This window comes from Talpa occidentalis, unplaced genomic scaffold (assembly GCF_014898055.3).
Source record: "Talpa occidentalis isolate TD23 unplaced genomic scaffold, MPIMG_talOcc4v2.1 talOcc4.2, whole genome shotgun sequence".
NCBI classification, from domain to species: domain Eukaryota; kingdom Metazoa; phylum Chordata; class Mammalia; order Eulipotyphla; family Talpidae; genus Talpa; species Talpa occidentalis.
The window spans coordinates 76,217,198-76,234,119 of record NW_023602073.1 but is presented as its reverse complement, the minus strand read 5'-3'; the positions used below and the strand labels follow the sequence as shown (position 1 = coordinate 76,234,119).

General features: G+C 35.2%; 1 protein-coding gene across 4 annotated transcripts in view; it reads right to left on the bottom strand.

Annotated features, from left to right (window-relative positions):
- Window positions 1–16,922, bottom strand: part of PRIM2 (DNA primase subunit 2) — a 260,042-nt gene that overhangs the window by 88,082 nt on the left and 155,038 nt on the right. For all 4 annotated transcript variants that reach the window (XM_037519912.2, XM_054698902.1, XM_037519913.2 and 1 more), the window contains exon 9: window positions 1,522–1,594. In XM_037519912.2, coding sequence (XP_037375809.2) covers window positions 1,522–1,594 — 73 coding nt within the window. The remainder of the gene's footprint in view (window positions 1–1,521; window positions 1,595–16,922) is intronic.

Genomic DNA, 16,922 nt, shown 5'->3' with positions numbered 1-16,922 from the left:
AATGTTGCCTACCTCCCTGAAAGAAAAGCCACAAGCTAGGGGCATTTTCTGTTTTACCACCTCTGTATCCACTGGCATACTGGCTGTACATAATTGATGGGTTCAATATATATTTACTAAATGAATTAATGATTACACTTCCATATCCTCCCATAACATCCAACCAAGTTCACATTTGCTTATGAATAGGAAAACATCTTAATAGAATCAGGAATAGGATTAACCTCCAACCATTCACCTAATATAAACACACATTATATGTCAAGGAGGATTGTTAGAGGTGATTTAACCGTTTGAGAAAAGTAAAGGATCCTTGAGAACAAATTTCAAATCAACTAAGGCAGGCAATTCTATTTATTTCTAGGTATATTAACTGCAAGTATTTGATTATAATATTGCAAATACGAAGATGACCTATTCACTTTGGTCTGTAATAACTTGTGGTTTCTCCCTACTCACCTAATTATATGTAACTCTTACTCCCAAGCATTAGAATCTCGGTATATACCATTTTTAAACTTACTGTAAATAATTTAATTATTTAATCAAAGATTATTTATGGCTGGCTTATTTTCCCTTTATTTGATACAGTGGGAATGCCATTATGAAGTAAAGAAAAATTCTACAAATTATAGTAAAGTACACTATACTCTTCATTCTACTATGAAACCATAAGATGAAATAAAAATAAGCTGTCTAATAATGTAGTGGCAATCTAAGGATGGGAGTCTTTTCTAGCTATTTATCATTCATGGATGGGTGGATGGGTGGATGGGTGGATGGGTGGGTGGATGGATGGAAAGATAAGATCCTTTAAATGTTACAGAACGAATTCTTCACATGTGGAGAATCCTACCACCCCGTAAATCAGAATGTGACAGAATTGGAAAATGGGACCTTTAAAGAAGTAATTAAAGTTAAATGAGCTCATAGGCTAGGGCCCTGTTCCAATGTGCCTAGTGTCCTAAGAACAGGAAGCAACACCAGGGAGATGTGCGCCCAGCAAAACATGTAAGGACACAGCAAGAAGAGGCCAAAGAAGGAGGCCTCAAGAAAACACAAACGTGTTGATTCCAGTATCTTGGAATATTAGGCTCCATCACTCTGAGAAAACATCTTTCTGTTGTTTAAGGCACCTAATGTGTGGTATTTTGCAACAGCGGCTCTAGCAAACTACACAATCCCATTTCACCTTTTCTAAATGTATATGGTATTCAAACATAAATACCAAACATAAATACCAATTCGTAGGTATCATTATTTAAAAGAATTCCCCTTTGGAATAGTTGATTCAAGTCTGTTTTTATAAAATGACAATTTTCTGATTAAATCTGATTTTCCTATGATTGGAAAAAATATAAACCTCATGTACAGCATATGAGATTTCCTTTAAAAATTATTGACAAGCAATGAAATAACATTCTCTCCCATCTCCCCACCCAAAAACAATCCTCAGTTGAAGAAAATCTGTGCTTCCATAACTAATACAAAGGTCTAAGTTTAAAAGGATGTGGTGCTTACCGAATCAATTTGATCTAAAGAAATCTTCCCAACATTTCCCTGTGTACTGTAATCTTGACCAGTGTAGGAATGACTAAAAAAAAAAAAAAAAAGAACAAAATGTTAAAATAGAATTTATAAAACAATTTTTATGATAATTTCAAAGGAAATGTTTTTTATTCAATATAGGGTCAGAACAAGAAAACACCTTAGCAGAAACATGGCCAAGTGTTTCAAAGGTATTTATTAGAAGACATTTGAGTAACTTACCCCAAAATAATACAATAATATACTGACACTCTGGATATCCTGATTTCCAGAGTACGTGCCATTCCATCTCACAGAAGCATAATGCAACTTATTATTAAAGATCAAATTTCTACTAATTGTCCTTTATTAACAGCAAGGCAGCAAGGAAGAAACTGAGCTTAAATCAGGAATCATCCCTTATTGTTGCTTATCTGTAATATTTTGCCATGGCAGTCCTAGCAAACTGATACACCTGGTATTTTCCATTTCTCCTTTTCTAAATGTATATGATATTTAAATACAAGCACCTTTTAGTTATCATCGCTTAATGGAATTTCCCTTTGGAATAACTGATTAATTTCTACAATTTTCCCAGTTTGATCTTCCTTATTCCATACGCACTATTTACTGGTGATAGGGTCCTTGAACAAATTATACTCAGACTCTATATTCCAGATTCCTTATCTGTCAAGTGAAGGAAATAATGTCTGCCTTGCCATGTTGATAGGTCTGGACTGACATAATTTTTGTGGAAGGACCTATCATCTTATAATCACTATTTATTAAAATGGTGATTTTAATAACATTAATAATGCATACTTTACATGTGCAAAGAGTCCTTATCTAATTACATCCTCACAACATCCCCAAGAGTGTTTTTATTTGACATTTGCCAGATGAGGAAACAGAGGTTCAGAGACAAGAAGAAATTTGTTAGATCTGGGAGCACACTATCAGCGCAGGAGAAACTCAAGCCTTTTGATTCTTAAGCCTCTATTTCTTCACTAAAATATGGCATCTTCTATCTATAATAAATTTTCCAATAATATTATTTATAAATTAAGACATATAACCTGGTACATACTGCCTAAAGCTACCTTTGCTGTTTCTCACTTCCTTGACAGAAGGCCATACCCATGCCCAACTCTGCAGACACTGATTCAGATGCAGGCAATTGGTAATGAAGAAGTGACAAACAGCTGCTAGATTACCTAGACAGCCACAACCAAACCATAGCCTACGCGACTCCACAACTAGAGGAAAACTGTAAAGTACAGTGTTACTACAATCATAAACAAGTCCATACATTACTTTCTACCTGCTTGGTTTAGATACTTATGCCACTGAATAATATTCACACAGAAGGTGCTCTGTAGAAAGGTTGTCATCCCTACAATCAATCAACTGTACCAATGGGTGTTGACGAAGAAGCAGATTGTATCTGGGGATGTTGCGACTGCAACTCGCTAGGAAGTTATTGGAAGTGTAGATTGGCCCTCCTGGAGGCCCTCTCTCTACAAGGCTAATAATGGTCTGAGAATTACTCCAAGAACAGGATGAGCAGAATGCCAAGGAGTGGCGCAGAAGGATTCCACACCCTGAAGTACATTATCTTGCCTCTGGTATTATTTCTCTCTTGAGTAATTAATCTATCACTGGATTCTATCTAGCCCTTTTATCATAGAGCATGGTATACAAAACCCATGCTAAATTAAACCAACACTTGCCATTTAATTTAAGTATGTTACATTTTACCATAGAGCATAACCATAAGATTGGTTGAGTGGAACCCTACAAAAAAAAACATATTTCACTTTCCAATATACCTAACAGTGCAGTCAGTAGGCAGCCTGGGACAATGGGAACAGGAGCAGGAGATGAATCCTTTCTTGTTTTCAATTTTTAAATCACTAGTTCAACCAAATCAATAAGGCTGATTTCACTACCCTCATTTTTTAAACAACACTAATAATGTCAGGTCTGGCTAACTGACAGAAATGCCGATGGAAATCAAGTGAAGTAATACAGTTAATGTGCTTATTAAAATCAGTAAAGCATATTCCAGTGCACAGGGCAATTGCTGTCTTGACCAGTAAGTGCAGATAAAAAGGGGTGGGAAGGGAGGCGGCGTGATCCTGGAGAGGGCCAACATCAGCGACTCCACTGACCATTGCAAAGTTCAGCTTCTTAGTCTACAAATGATTACAATCATCTAAATGAATTGGTCAGATCAAACAGACTAGCAAATACAAAAGTCCTCTAAAATGATGTACAACCTGAAAAAAAAATGATGGACAAACAGGATTACAGTTATTGAGTAAGAGGTGTCACCTAATTACTGTGCCACAAGGATGTTTTCCTCATCCCAGATGAATACAGCATGAGAACTACAAAGAGAAGACATACAAAGAGAACATATGAATGACAGTATAAAATGCTTATTCTTAACACTTGATAAAATACATGAAAGGGCTGAAGACCAAAGGAAAAAAGGTAAAAGTAAAAGGACAGCGTGATCAATGTAAAGACGTTAGTAGGTAGAAAGAACAACACAGAGATACAAGGAAAGTGATAGACATCACACGTCTCAGAATATTAATAAATAGGAAGATGGGCATCTGCCCAGGGAGTACAAGCAAGGAACTCATAGAGGAAAAACAATAGAAACAAACATATTAAGCATTAGAATTAAGATTAAGAATTCTCCTCTGATTCATAATCAGGAGGCTTACACATGTCATTATTAGAGGAGCTAGTAATCACTAAACATCATGGTTATTTTTTTTCTTACATCATTGTTCATTTGTGTACAATATTTTGTTTCTCCCCTCAGCTATATTCCCCAAAAATCTGCCATTACCACCTCACCTGTAAACGATCACCACAGTCCCTTGTGCCTTTTCCTTCCCTATTTTGACCCCCTCCCGGCCTCACCTGCTGTGTATCTCAGAACTATAATTGACATCAAGGCTATTTAATGCATATTTGAGCTATACAGTTATGAGGAGATGAAGCTGAGGTGGGAGAAATTTTCAGATACAAGAAAGGTAGATCCTGAAAAGCTGTATATCTAATGCTCTGAAGGCAATGAAAAAACTAGGAAAAGATTTTAAGCCAGGATTGAGACAATCAGATTCTCACTTGAAAAAGAAAGCCATGTGGAGAAATGGCTAGAAAGGAGAGAGACTGGGCAATGGAAGATCAGAATAATTTTGAAGAATACTGCAGTATTCTAGATAAGAAGAGATGAGAGCCTAAAGGGGTGGCAATAGATGGAGAAAGGGGGACAATCAAGGTAGAAGAAAAAGTAATAATGCTCCCACAAAAGAATAAAAATTCTCAAGAACAATTCATAGTAGCTTATGAAACTGGGCCTTTGGTTTTTACTTGGAAGTGTCAAAGGATGTTACTCAATAGGATTAATAACAGTACCTGGGAAAACTGAGGTTTCTTTCTACCACATTCAAAGCCCAGAGTCAGCTTTATATTATATTGCTCCAAATGAATGCAGCTGCTACCCTAATGAGCTGTCAAAATATATTTTTATTTACATGATTGAAAAAATAAATCATTCTTATGAATGAACATTCATTAATTAATGTATTGGAGAAACAGAAATAGTTACAGTAATCTTAAGAGCAAAACCAATTTCTTATTGGTTCAATGAAATATGAAAACACATGCAAACCCAGCAGGAAATACTGCTTTCAGTCCACTTTAAACAATCACAGCTTTATTTAAAGAAATACTCAGTGTCTTAGGCCCAGTTTTTAACAAGGAAGATCCAATAGGCATAAAAGCTTTCCTGCTTTATCCTTTCTAAAAAAATAAATTAAAATGTAGCAGAAATGCCTTTTTTTCAATACAGCATTAAAAAAGATTTTAATGAACCACAAAATTCAGATTACATCGCTAATCACTATTTTGCCAAATATAAAGAGGAATATTTGATTAACTAATCACAGAATCTTGAAAAGTCAAGATTTGATTTCTTTAATTCTCAGTGTAGCTACTAATTTGCAGTAAAAAAAAGAAAAAATTCTAGTCTGACTATGCTTCAATTTGTTCATCCGTAAGTATGCATAGTAAGGGAGTAGAAACTGCAGTGATTAACTAGCACTCTCTGCATAAATTATCTTTTATTTGCAGGAGAGTCAGGTGAAAGGCACTAAGGGTAAAACACAGTATTCTCAAGTTACCAAAAAGTCAGAAAAGTAGTGAAAACAATAAAGATGTGGTTCAGTGAGTATTCAATTATAGTAGAATATAATCTGAAGATACTGGGCTGTAAAAGGGTCTATTTTTGCTAAAGTGTAACAATTACTACACTGTACCAGTAAATGGATAGAACGCAGGATGAACTTTATTTTTTTTTAAATGCCAATAAGCAGTCAGACTTTATAAGAGACTTCTTTCATATCCCACTTGTTGTTCCTCATCTGGGTAGAAGAGATTCTAATTACATACATACACAGTTTTCAACAGCCTCTGAATAGCTCCTCAATCACTCAGCACATACCTATTAAGCACTTCCTTTACGACAAGAGTCACAAGTATGAAGGATGTAGAGATGATCCAGAATATACAATGTGATGGGCACACGGCAATCCTCAAACAAAATATTCCCAAACCCACAAAGAACAGCTCTCTTCTTCAAAAAGGGTGGGATGATAAAATAAGCACTGTGTGGCATTAAAAGTTCTTGATCAATGAAATGGCACTGAATGGTCTTATGCTTTAGATATACAGACTACAGGGTTCCCGAATGTTATTGCAACATTGTTGAAATGACTTTATACATATCTGTAAAGACTGACTAAAGAAGGTTAAGCTGGAGGGAGAGAAGACTTGGAGTGCTAGCATGGAAGGTTGAGAAGAGGTAAAATGGCAATCAGAGAATGAGGGACTGGGGAGTAAACTGGAAGAGTAAGAGATTATAATCAGAAAATAGTTTGAGCTTGAAGGCTTAGAATTAGGATGTGATGATTACATGAAAGTCAAAGGCCTAGTTATTTTAGTATTTTTTTATCATTTATAGTTAAGCAATTTTATATGCATTAAAACTCTCTTAAATGTTGATCAGATTCATATAGGTATGCGATTTGAGTGTTCTTAGGCTGTAGGAAGAGTTTTAAAGTAAGCATATGATAAGGAGGTGGCATTTTGGAATAATAAAATGTCTATTTTTCTCAGGCTGTGAAGGGTTAGTACATATCAGATGGACAGGCAGAAAGAGATAAGCAAAGCCAAGGAAATCTCTAAACCATAGTTTATAGACAAAGAGGCTGAGTTAGGTGGCAAAAAAGACAAATAGAAGCAAGAGTCTAAAACACAAGTGTCTAAAAAGTTAACAAAATTAAAAGCAAACTTTAAATTCTATTTCCTTGTGCAATAACACTATGTTAAGTCACCATTTTAATAAAAATTTGAGGCTTGTCAAGTTTGAAACCTTTAAAAATAAATATATACAATATAGTATTTTCTAGGAAAGCAGAATTTTGCAACTGGGTATAACAAACCCTTTGCTCTTACAAAAGCAATCTGATGTTTGTCCTTATTCATCTGTTTTGTTCTGTTTTGAGGTGATGGTGCTACGTTAAATTATGCACTATAAGAGAACTATGGCTACATAATGAAAAACACCTTACTGTAACATTTGTTCAATAATCTCTGATGCAGCTTAATTAAAAATCGGTCACGTCTGAGGAACTTTTTCCTTCCATGTTATCATGCACATTAAACAGTAAGAGGTAAGCACAGCTAGTTTTCCAATATAACTAAAAATCACAATAAGTAGTAAACTAAAGCTAACAGCTTCAATAAATAAAATGCTGGAAAGAAAAAGGTAGACTTTCAAAACATCCATAACATGCAATTATAAAGCCAAATTTAAAATGATCCTATCATTTATCCAATTAAATCAATCTAATTGGGGTAGGAGACTGAGGGAACGTGAGACAGGAAGACACCACTAACCACACCCATATGGAACTCCAGTTTTCCTAAAACACTACCACACAAGTATAGTTTACAGAATAAGAATGAAGTGGATAAATAAAAAGTGAATCTGTACCAGATACATCTGCACACATCCGACCTGCGACTCATAAGTGAAAAGCAGACCTACTCCTGGTCCTTGCAGAAACAACAGAAATTTAAGTCCTGTTCAATGCACCACAAATATCAATATGATCACTTAGGTACTCAACAGGGAACTGTTTTCGAGTGTTGAACTGAGAGTTGAAAACAAAAAGAAGAAATTATATGAAAGTAGATTTGTGGGTCTCACGGCAAGATTAGCTGGTTAAGGAAAAAAATAATCCTTTCATGCTGTGGCATTGATTGTTAGCAGAAGATTGATCATCACACCTTGACGCCAAGAGTGGTATTCATGAGCTCCACTACTGCGACATAAATGCCACAGGCATTTATGACAAAATGAGAGGGCAAAAGTCAGCTTTTCAAGGGTGATTACTTCTCCAATCATCTCCTTTTCCAAGGACTGATGAAAACTTGAGTGAGCAAAGGAGGAGTAGTGGAATACTTGCAACACGTTAGGAATTAGCTGCAACTCCTCTTCATTTGCATAACTTTTCTTAGACCAATTTACCCAAAGCATTGGCAGAGGCAAAACAGGAAAAGGGAGTAAAAGCAAAGTAGAGTAATTAAGAGTCCAGGTTTCAGAATCAAGTAGTCATCTGTGACTTCATGAAACTTGCATTTTTGCATTTTCTCATTAGTAAACAGGGAGCATAAAAAAAACCCACAACAGTGCGCCCCTAAAGGGTGGTTATGAGAATAAAATTAGATGTCCGTAAAAGAGTCAGTGTTTATCATTCAAGTTGTAAACATCATTATCCAGGTCTAACTGGTGGTTGTTTTATTCCTCGATTTTTAACATCACAGTTTCTTCCCTTGAAAATTAGAAAGAGAAATTTATTTCTTTCCTAGTTTCTTTTGTACTCTCAAACAAAATATTTTAACTTAAAGTACAATAATTTAGATGACCTTGAAAATCCTGATGATTTGGAAAGTTTTGTCTATACTAACATTTTTAGAACATTTCCAAAGTACAAAAATTCAATCTGAAATCCTGGCAATTTCAATGGAATCCAATTTTGTAAAGCTGCATTAGCCAATACAGTAGTCACTAACCAAATGTGACTACTGAGCAGCTGAAATGTAGCTTATTCTGAATTAAGATGGTGAGTAAGTATGCACTGGATTTCAAAGACTTAGTAGGAAGTAATAATATGGAACATTTCATTAGCAATCTTTTGTACTGATGCCATGTTGAAATGACATTTTTGAACATGAGTGAAATAAATTACTAAAATTAATTTTACTTAAATAATGTAAAATTATGTACATGGCTCACATTGATAATGCTAAGGAGTATTATTATGTTGTGACTGGCTGGCACTGTTGCATGAGGACACAATGCGCTGGGGCAATCAAATGACTCTCCAGGGCACAGGGTACACCTATAGAACAGCCAGCTTATCTGCCAAGTTAAAAGCAGTTTGTGCCAGTCACAAACAGCATACAAGCTGCAAACAGGCCCTCTAAAGGAAATGCCAAAAGTCTATTGCAAATGTTTGTTTTCACATTTAACTTGGGAATCTAGTTTTTCAACTTTAGCCACAGTTTGCCATTTGTATTATTAGGAAAGCAATCTTGAATTCTGATTAGTTTGGAAGTAATCCGAATTGTTTTCTAGGGAAAAACAGAGCTGAGACACATTTCTATTTGGGAGTTTTGGGAGCTGTCTGGCCAACCTCAACACCTAATTACAACTGTTCATTCTCTGATTTATAAGAAGCTGGGCTATGTGTGTGGGGGGGCGGGTATGTAGATGACTGCAACATGTTGAGCCAGACTAGAAAGAATTCTTCTGCAAACATCAGGGAGTATCTCTTTGCCCTTTTTTGCCCACCAAGAGATAGCTCCTGAGGTTCATAAAACATATTTCTGTCTTTGTCAAGCATTTCTCACTTCTCTTGAACTTACAAAGGTTAACACTATTCACTCCTTCTATCTGGCAAGCTACAGTTTATCGTATTCTAAAAACTGGCATAAAATAAAAAAGCGATGAAGAAACCATCAAATGTAATCAAAACTGATCTCTGCAACAAGGAAACATATTTATTTGGACCATTAAAAGGTAAGCTAACACATCTTTCAAAATGAACAGTAATATACCTTACATCATTCTGTAAAAGTATACCACGTTCCAATGCAATTTCACATAAAGCCAGGTGTAATCATGGCACAAATGGAAAAACAATTTTAGGAAGAGAAAACAAAGGTTTTGTTTATCACCCATATATCCACTTTTGCAATCACAATTTCATCCACTTTGGACATTAAAAAAAAATACTCTGTCCACATACTCTATACTATTCAGACTTTTAGAAAGCACAATCCTACAGCTTGGATTTGTTGGGTGGGTGGAAATCAAGGGAGACAAAGTTGCAATATATCATTTCCTACTGTGAAAGATATCATAAGAAAATTCACTCAACAGCTGTCACCACTGAAATTGAAATGAGTTTCTCTTTACAGCTAAATCCCTAGTAAATGGTATCTCACTTGTGTTAGCCCAGGTGATTTTCCCTGCAGTTATTCCAAATGAGAACACAATCAATAAAATTCTGTTATAAATTGAATGTAAATTATTTTCCACAAGTGTGAAGCTTACTCAATTTTCTATTAAAAAAAAACTCCCCCAAAATACTGGCATCAGACAATATAGAGCATAATGATCTATATTTCTCTGTAACTGGGAGAAATTGTATGATTCCAAGATGCTCACATATCCAATGAAAATCTAGATCATATGTTAAGATCATCAAATAAGAACTATAAATGGCATGATTGCTACTTTTCTTTGTTTTAGGCTGGCCTCATCTTTCCCCAAGTGGTCTATATTTTCCCATTCATTCCAATTTCTAAGCTACAACAATTCAATGAACTGCAAGAGAACTGAAAGTTGCTCCTCATTTTTCTATCAAAAATATTTGTATCTTACATTTGTCAAAAGTCATTCAGCAGTACTCTAAAAATGAGTGCATTTCTTTGTATGTAAATTGTACAATAATAAAACTGATTTTAAAAGTAAAATATATAAATCCCTATAGAATACATTCAAATATAAGTATTTTCACCACATACATTTAAAGCCCCCAACAAATATCTATAGCGCCTGAGAGAGTGGTAATGAAAAATTCAGGGGTTATAGGGAGCATGGAATAAAGTTCTAACACCCAGTAAAATTAATACAATAAATTGATGACCAACTTCTCATTCCCCCACAAATAATTTCGAGAGTTTGCAATGCATCTGAGATTGGCTATCACAAGTGTGTGGCATTCTAGAATTAAACCCTCATATGTGTTCCCCAATAACAGTAGACAACCAGGGGATGCAATGTTTTAGGAGTTCTGGTGGGGTTTTTTTAGAGGGGAGCAGAGATGAGGGGGACAACTAATGAGGATTGCTAAAAGTTACAGTCCAGAAGTCACATTACATATTTTCCCTATACATTCCTTTAGTCTCACCAAGCCATTAATGTTGGCTCACAATGTTTAAGGCTTTCATTTCACAGAACAAAATATCAAGGTATGTAATAATTGTGTTTCATTTTTAAATACATACCTTCAAAATTTTAATAAGACATCGGGGAGAAAAAAAAAAGGACTACTTTTCTGAGGTCACAGAGAAACAGAAAGGACTCCTGGTCATCCATAATCAGGCCCTGATTTCATGAAAAAAGAAGCCCACATTCCAAAATAAAAGTTAAAACTGGCAGTGGAACTCTGCAAAGGTAAAGAGCATTTCTTTTTTTTTTTTTTTTTTTAAGTTTATTTTATTATTTTTTAGAAGATTTATTTTTTTATTTATACAAGCACTGGGTACAGTCAGAAGCGCGGGAGGGTGAGAGTATTCACCAGAGCGGGGAACAGAACAGGCAGACCAGCGAAGTACACTGCTGAGGGGAGCAGCGGGCACGGCAGGAGAGGTCTGCGTGCCATGTGGGACCCTTGCTGGTGGCTGGGGATCCAACCGGTGCTGCAGAGGCTGTGGGCAGCTTTGCAGACCAGCGCTCAACTGCTGCGCCACCAGGGGAGGTCCTAAAGAGCATTTATTTATCAGAGCTGTACCTTAGAAATGAGAGAAAATCCACCAGTGCTTGCATACAAACTACCATCTCAGTCCGTATCAATAGCTAACATCTTTAAAAAAAAAATGAAAGAGCAGCTCTCCTGCCCGCCTGTGGCCATCCGTGTACCTCTCTTTTTCCTTCTCCTTCTCCTAATAAGCCTGTCTTGTAAAATGTAAAAAGATAAATAAACTGAATGAGCGGTAAAATTTTAAACCTGAACGTGTTTTCTCCCATTCACTCCTTCATTCAAGTATTTACTGAGGCCCTATTTTGTCAGTCATTGTTATAAGTAATGGGTAAATAAGATGGACAAATCCCTTGCTCTAATGGAGCTTCCACTATAAACAAACATCTAACAAACAAATGAACAAATAAAAATGATCATTTCAGTTAGCAATGCCGCTGTGAAAAAAACAGACTAATATATTATCATAAAGCACTAAGGGGGAGACTTTAAATGGAGTAATTCAGGTTAGACATCCATAAGACCTGAGAAAAATGTCCCAACTAACCTCCTCTAGATTATGTGCATTTAGTATATCAGTAACTAAGGTAGCACTATTAAAAATGAACTTTTTTCACTTTGTATTATCTTTTTTGGCATTACTTTAACAGCAGTTCAAAACTCAAAAAGAATTAAACCTTCAGTGAGTCTCATTAATACCTTTCCTCCACCCAATGCATTCAAGTATTTTTTAATTGTATTGAGTAAAATATGATTATCTAAATGTATTTCAAATATGATCTAGAACTACGCTTTCTAATCTAGTAACCATTAACTACAGCTGTCTATAGAAATTCATTTAAAATCAAAATTTTAAATTCAGTTTTCCAATCACATCTGTGATATTTTAAGCATTTAAAGTAATATGTGGCTATTGGCTATTGGGTTGAATAGAACAGGTATAGAACATCGTCGCAGAAAGTTCTATTACACAGCACTAAATTACTTTTAGCTGCAAATCTATCACAGTAACTACCACAATGCTTTCTCAGGCTTTTTAAGAAAGTTATTTCACATAGCATCATCATTTTGTACTTCGTTAGCACTTTATGCTTAACACAGTGTAAAATAATTAATTTTATTACTTAACTAGAGGACAATCAATGCTGTAAAAGAAACTCAATGAATAAAGAATAAGAAATTTAATAATGAAAGAAAATAAAAGTACTTGAAAAGCAGAAGAAATCATAAATTTTGCATTATAGGAAGACTACCAGCATCTATAATCCAGAAATCCCTAAGAATACTTTGGAGTAAGAGCACAAAAAGAAATCTAAAGTGGTTAGTTGCAGATAAGCTGCCAGAGTACTGTGATATGCAAAGTTTCATTAATTCCATGATGCTAAGTGTTCCCATGGGATCAAATACCTCTACTATGACAATAGGCATCGCAATTTATTGTAACTACTTTAGCGATGTTCTCTTTTCTAATCAACATTAATTCCTATAAGAGCAGAAAGAAATATGTATCCCTAGAACCTAACATCACATTTGGCATGCAGTAGGAGTTCCCTTAATATATGTCAAATAAACAAGAAAGCAATCTCTTCGAATGCTAAAATATCTTTACTAAAGAGCTCTCACATCAAAGTTCCTCTACAAGTCACAGCCACCATGTGCAGCCTCATTACAATTTCTTTAAGCATGGTGTTCATGGATACAGCTGTCTTTCCTTTCTTGCCTTAGAACTAAGCTCTATCAACAAAAGCCTCCATTCCATCTGTGTTCACAGCCACCTCATTTACTCCCCAGTTCCTCAGAGGAGTCAGACTTGCATCTGTACTTTGACAATGTTGTGGCTAAGCCATCAGTGCTGCCACGGACCTAAACCAACTGACATTACCTACTTCTGAGCTGACAGTCCTAGGGCATTTAACAATGTTTGCCATTCCTTTTTGAAATCTTTCCTTTAGCATCTTTGATATCACCATATCTCCTGCTGTGTTCCTGTCTCGGTCAAGAGTCCTCCAGGATATTTTAACTGGATTGTCTCTTAATTCATCTCCCACCCCCACTGCTGCCCACCACAAGTCATTTAAACCTGATGCTTTGTGGGTTCCATTCATGGCCATGTCCCCCTTTTTGGTCACCCCATACTCTACTTGAATCACAACCATTCCCCTGATTTTAACCACCACCTATACAGTGATGATTAGAAAATCTCTCTCTCTAAATCTCCCTCTTAAACTGTGGGTCTATATTCAGCTACTTAGTAAACATTTCCCCTATACGATCCATAGGCATCTCAAGTTTTAAATGTCTGAAAACACCGAACCTATGATCTCAGCAACCCTATTTATTCCCTAATCCCCTGTCGTCCTTCAGTCTCCTTAGTCAATGTCAACATCATCCTCCAAGGGAGATTAAAGTTCAGTCCAATTGGAATATCCACTCTGATTCACTACTGCCTTATGCAGTACTGAATCCAAAACAGTCATGGCACATCATTTAAGGAAATAATTCACAGTTCAAGTAATAAAATTATGTATTTTGTGTTTAATTCAATTAGGCAGGTATACAAATTTTATGACATGTTTAAGTATCTCTCTCAGATGAAACCAAAACTACTTAATTACTTCAGAACAAAGACTGTCTTATTTTTTTAATTCTTAGCATGTAAGAGGCACTCAGTAACTGATGGATATGAATAGTGAATAAAATACATTTGTATTTTACATAAGATACTGAAGCAAATGTTTTTCAGCACTTAATTTGATTTTTAACTAGAGAACTAGGTTCAATTAAGAAAATTTGTAAACATCACATTTTTAGAATAATATATGTGGTTCAGCAATATCCTACATTATTAGTTTGGCAAAATGTTGCACTAATTCTCTTTGAGTCCTATAAAATGATTTGAGACTCTCTGTATTGCTACTTCAATTTTATAGGTATTTATATCATCTCCCAAATTACTTTTATTGACAAATTTAATTAAAATGCTATTCATCATTCCTCTTTGATCATTAGAGGCACAAAACAAAATTAGACCTAATCATGATCTCAGTCTTAACCTCCTAATGGTCATCCTTTTTAGGTAACATTTAAATTATACAGTTCATGCAAATCAATGATGATTATTTTTTTTTTCCTAACAAGATTATCATTAAATCTCAAATAGTATTCTTTCCTATTCTGACTTAAACAAAAGGAAAGGCAAAAGAAAGACATCACGTTTAGATAGCCAAAAGAGACAGTTCAATAGCCTGGAAAGATATATCAAAAGGTTACTTTGTAGAATAGAAAGTGTCAAACCATGCACATCAGCTGCTGCCTGACATACAGATGTTTTAGACATGGCAATAAAATGAGAAACCTTTGGTTTAATAATAATAAAAAAGCAACATCAGTTGGTGCATATTACATGTTGCACGGAGCCCTAGTTGCCTAGCAACCAGTCATGAGTGAACTCCAGAGAGAACAAAAGTCTAAACAAGTGTAGTTTGTGCAAGTTTCAAGGGCTTGAAGAGATCTGTCAGTAGTTAATCTAAATTGTAGTTGACAATTATCATACTGACATGGAGGTATGAGAATCCATCATTAATGAACAGGCTAAAGCACTAACTAGAGAGGAGACTGAATCCCTTAGGTTTATATCTTTTGAATCAGTGGTTTTATAGGAAAAAAAAATTGTGGCAATATGATCTATAAATTATAAAAACTTTATGAAGAAAAAAATCACTTATTACACACAAGCAAGTATACATGCATTCATTCATTCAACAGAAGACACAAACGCACACATGTCATGTGGTCAGATACCACCCAGGCCACTAAAAATACAAAAATGAAAGCACTTTGTAAGCTCTCAAGCAGTTCACACCACAATGGAGAAATCAGACAAGTAAACAAATCATTACAATATCATGTAAGTTCTGTGATACAGGGGTAGTAGCCATAGGATACTATGGTAACATCCTCTGAGGGCAGAGGATGAATGAGAACTAAATGGTGAGGGATAAATTATCAGAGGACATGACATGAGCTAAGTCCTAAAAGACAAGCAAAAGTTAGTCAAAATATAAAAGTGGAGGAAGGGTAGACGAGAATTCCTGGCAGAAGAAAAAATACTTGCAGGGAGCACTGAAGTAAACAGGGCATCTTGAAATACAGGGAATTTGAGGAATTCAATATGACTAGAAGTTAGGGTAAAAGTACTGAAAGAAAAAACTTCATATTCTAAGCTAAGAAGTTTAGACTTTATCCAGCATAAAACTGAAGAGACACGGGATGGTTTTAAGCCAGGAATAATACAATCACTGTGACAATGATGTGAAATATCCCAGAAAGGACAAAAGTGGATATCAAGGACAATAGATAAAAGCCTACTATAGTAAAAGACAGATACTCAAGATATAAAATCATCAACAAATTGGGATGGAGGAGGGAGCTGGGGAGAGGGCTCCACACAGCACTCTAGGAAATCTACCAGCTATGTATAGTATACACGCTACTCAGTCACTGAGGAAATGACAGTCTGAACTCCCCAGAAAACAAATATACAGAGGTTAAAAAATATCTGTGGGAAGGAAAAGCTAATGACAAGAAACGGAGAAGAAAAAGAGGGAGACATAAGAGACCGGAGAAGAAAAACTGAAGAATACAAATGATACTAGAAAAGATATTCAAATTTCTGAATGAGAGCTAATATTCTTTTTTAAAAAAGTCCTAAAAGAAAACACTTTGATGCATAGCTACATAAAACTTTAAAATGTAGGTACCTTGGATAACACAGATTAATCATAAACTTTCAGGAAAAAAAGGTAACATACAACAGAGAATTACTATCCTTTACATCTAAATTACATAACATCAAACAAAATCAGTAGAGGCTTCAATAAATGGGCAAAGATACAGATGGTTAATCCCACCCCAAATAAAAATGAATTTAAAATGTTTTAAAATCATTCTTATAATCATCAATGAGGTGCACAACAATACCTCTATGATTCATGTATAAAATTAGCGACTTGTATTTATGCATTAAATTACTTGTTCAGGAAACAATAAAATGGAAAATCTTGTACAATATGAAAGTATAAGTAGAATATGGTTTTTGAAAAAGAAATGCAAAGACTTAAATCTTTAAAGTGGTTCCGATGCTCTGACAAAGCAATTCTACTTCTGAAAACTGACGTGAAAGAAAACATCAAAACACAGATAAAGTTTACATACAGCATTTTTTATATTAGTGAAAGGGACTGGAAATGATCTATATGCCTC